Below are 3,254 nucleotides of genomic sequence, written 5' to 3'. Positions count from 1 at the left end.
TGAAAAAGCAGACACTTCATCAAAGAAGATAATGGTCTGGGAAGATCTGTCAAAGCCTTATTTAGTAGTTTTCCTTAAAACTCTGTACGAAGATTTGACCCAACAGTTTTAGAATTGCTTTAATCACAATTTAACACTCTCTCCTTCAACAGACAGACTAGACTGATCCTTTTCCAGATACACTAACAACATATATACTTCATAACAACTACTGGGTTAGACCTTCAGCTTTATATGCCTCTGCTTTCCGAGGTGGAAAGAAACTGTTTTCCCTAATACAAGCAAGTTAAGCTGCAAGTACATTCTGTGTTCAGATAGAGTTATTTCCATTATCACTCACTGATTCACGTAAATCATCCCATCTCTGACCTCCAGCACAATAACACCATCCCTATGAAAATCAGAGGTTTAATATTTGGCAAAACTAAGGGCCAGCTCCTCAGTTAATATTTAGCAGGTCTACTTGTCCTCCAGTTCTCTCTCTTTTTTAAGAAAATATTTTATTTTAGTGATGTAAACAAAAAATAGTTCACTAATTGATTTTTGGTTTCTATAGCAAAGTCTGGCTCTGTTTGATTGTGCTTATGAGTTACCCATCACTTTTTGTCATCCAAAGCAGAGATTCCCCTCTTGATCAAGTTCTTAAAACCTCTTCACTTAATCTGAAGATTTCTTTTGAGCTCCTTGGTTGGCTGAGCTGGACTGGAAACTTTAACTACTGATTTCTTCTCCTTCATTAGAAGATTTTTGTGATTTTTGATTTAAAAAGGTTATCAAAAAGTACTGTTCAGGCACAGCTTGTTAAAGCATATGTATATTTTTAAGAAAGATTATAATGCTTATTCCACACAAATGATACTTGTTTAAAGAACTCTGTTATTAAGATGTCATGCCTTCCATTTGCTCATCTTTGCCAGATTATCTAAGATAATCACTTAAAATTTGAAGTACTTGCAAACCCCGAATTTAACCAATGCTTAAAATTAAACACAAGCTAGAAAACATGCTTACTCAATTTGTACCTAGATAAGAGATCAGTCGTCTTAAGCTGACCTTCCCAAAAACTACATCAGATATAAGAACTATAAGAAATTAAAATATCCATATAAATGCAGGTGTAGTAACAACACATCAGCAAAAGAAACTGATGCATAGGGAATAATGGATATGTTATGGAAGTTTCAATAGATGTACGAGTTACTAGATATTTTAGAGTATATTTTAGGTATTCAGATATTTTAGAGCCAGTGTATTTTAGAGTTTTTGAAAATGCATGTCTGAATGGGTCAGTCTCCTCAATATTTGAGTGGGATTTATCTTGGTGGTCAGTGGATGCTGACTGCCTGCCGTTGAGAATCAGGCTCCTTTATAACAGAGCAAGCCACTCAAATTGTAAATGAAAAGCTCTGCACTTTGTGGTTCACTTTCAATAATAGCCAAAAACTGATTAAGTGCATAGCTCAAAACCAAAAAAGCCCAGACTTGTGTCTGAAAGTATCTTGATCTGATAGATGAAGGCATCGACTGGGAGCCTTACACATTTCTAACCTGTTCTCTCTGTCACTTTAGGAGAGAAATGACCAACAGAAGTGGAGAATGCAATTTTACAGACATTGACAGTTTAGCAAAGAGCCTGCGGTTGGGGATCTCCATCCCCACCTTCATTCTCGGGCTGGTTCTCAATGCCTTGGCCCTCTCCGTCTTCTGCTGCTTTTGGAAGAAACAGACCAAAACCTCAGTTTACATGATCAACCTCGCTCTTGCAGATGTCTTGCTGCTCCTCTCGCTCCCGCTGAAGCTGTACTACTCTATCACAGAAGCACCTGGTCTCCTGTGCTCGTTCATACAGTCTCTTTATTTTGTCAACATGTACGGCAGTATCTTCATCATCGTCTGCATCACCATTGACAGATATATCTGCATCAGGAACCCATTTGAAGGTCGAGCTAACCAATCCCCCAGATGGGCTATCTTGATTTGCTGCTTCATCTGGGCAGTAGCTTGGCTTTGCAGCAGCCCCCTGTACGTGTTTCAGAAGAAAGACTCTTTTAAATGCTTTCACAACATGTCAGAACAGGCGTGGAGCACCCCCCTCATTGTTTCTGTGGAAATCTTTGGATTTCTGATCCCACTCGCAGTGATGGTTTTCTGCTCTGCCCAAAACATCTGGATTCTGCTGAATCACAAAAGCCAAGCTAAAAAGAAGGTGGAAGACAGTGGCTCCTTACGAGTCATTATCATCAACCTTGTGATGTTTTTGGTGTGCTTCACACCCTTCCACCTCGCAATCTGCCTACAGTGCCTGGTAAGACAGCACGTGATAGTGGACTGCAGTCTGCAACAAACCATCAGCCTCTTCATTCAGGTGTCGATGATATTAGCCAACCTGAACTGCTGCCTGGATGCCATCTTTTATTACTTTGCTGCAAGAGAGTTTCGTAAGAAAACGCACCTGAAAAAGGTTATTGAACTATGCCCTGTCTTTAAGCCTTGTGCCACATGATGGGACTGCCTGTGGTGGAAGAACAGCTCCTCCTCAGCTCCCACTTGCCTCACAGGACACTGACAGCATTACCCAGCAGTAGGGTCACCTTGGCCATAGCAGGGAGGGTGCAGGAGGGAGAAGGACAATGTTTTCCTGGTGAATGTGAACATGTTCTGTATTTTTGTTCCCTTTAAACATGAAAGAGGAAAAAAAACTTGGAAAATAAAAAAACAGCATTAGCAAAGTGACAGAGTGACACCAAAAAGAGCATTAGCCTTCACATTATCTACTCAATGTGAGAGACTTGCCAAAGGAAAACCACCCAGATCACTCCTTTGTCATTGCTGCATCAGTTTTCCTTTTGCCAATGTGATCAGAAAGTTGTTGCTAAGGGTCAAACATAGAAATAACTATCCAAAACCTTCTTTCTAACTTAAAAGGTATCTGAGAGTTAAAAGGCAGTATCTGCCCAAAAGTCTGACTGCTTTTTCCTTCTTGGTCACTGTTGGAGCTCACTTGCTTTGAACAACTTGGCCAGCCTGGCATAATAGTGAGTCCTCTCTTTTGTAAGTGTTATACACTGGTCAGGGCTGCTACACAGGACAGCAGCTCCAGCCTTTTCATGGAGAACAGGCTGCCCACCGTACAGCCCCAATGGAGTATTTTGGCTGCCAGCAATTCCTTGAGCAACAAACATTCCTGATTATCTCTGCTGAGGAATCAGTATGGCTTTCTCCTGCAATTTTACAACTGGTTTTGCACGTGAAAA

The 3,254-nt window shown here is 40.6% G+C and overlaps 1 protein-coding gene across 1 annotated transcript; it reads left to right on the top strand.

Annotated features, from left to right (window-relative positions):
* Positions 1 to 1,576: 1,576 nt before the first annotated feature.
* GPR55 (G protein-coupled receptor 55) lies at positions 1,577 to 2,503 on the top strand. Its single transcript, XM_010179392.1, has one exon. It carries the CDS (start codon positions 1,577 to 1,579, stop codon positions 2,501 to 2,503), a length of 927 nt encoding a protein of 308 aa, XP_010177694.1.
* The last annotated feature ends 751 nt before the right edge of the window (positions 2,504 to 3,254 follow it).

The sequence above is a fragment of the Mesitornis unicolor genome, unplaced genomic scaffold, assembly GCF_000695765.1.
Source record: "Mesitornis unicolor isolate BGI_N332 unplaced genomic scaffold, ASM69576v1 scaffold722, whole genome shotgun sequence".
NCBI classification, from domain to species: Eukaryota; Metazoa; Chordata; class Aves; order Mesitornithiformes; family Mesitornithidae; genus Mesitornis; species Mesitornis unicolor.
The sequence above is the reverse complement of the archived record's forward strand: the minus strand, read 5'-3'. Positions and strand labels throughout refer to the sequence as shown.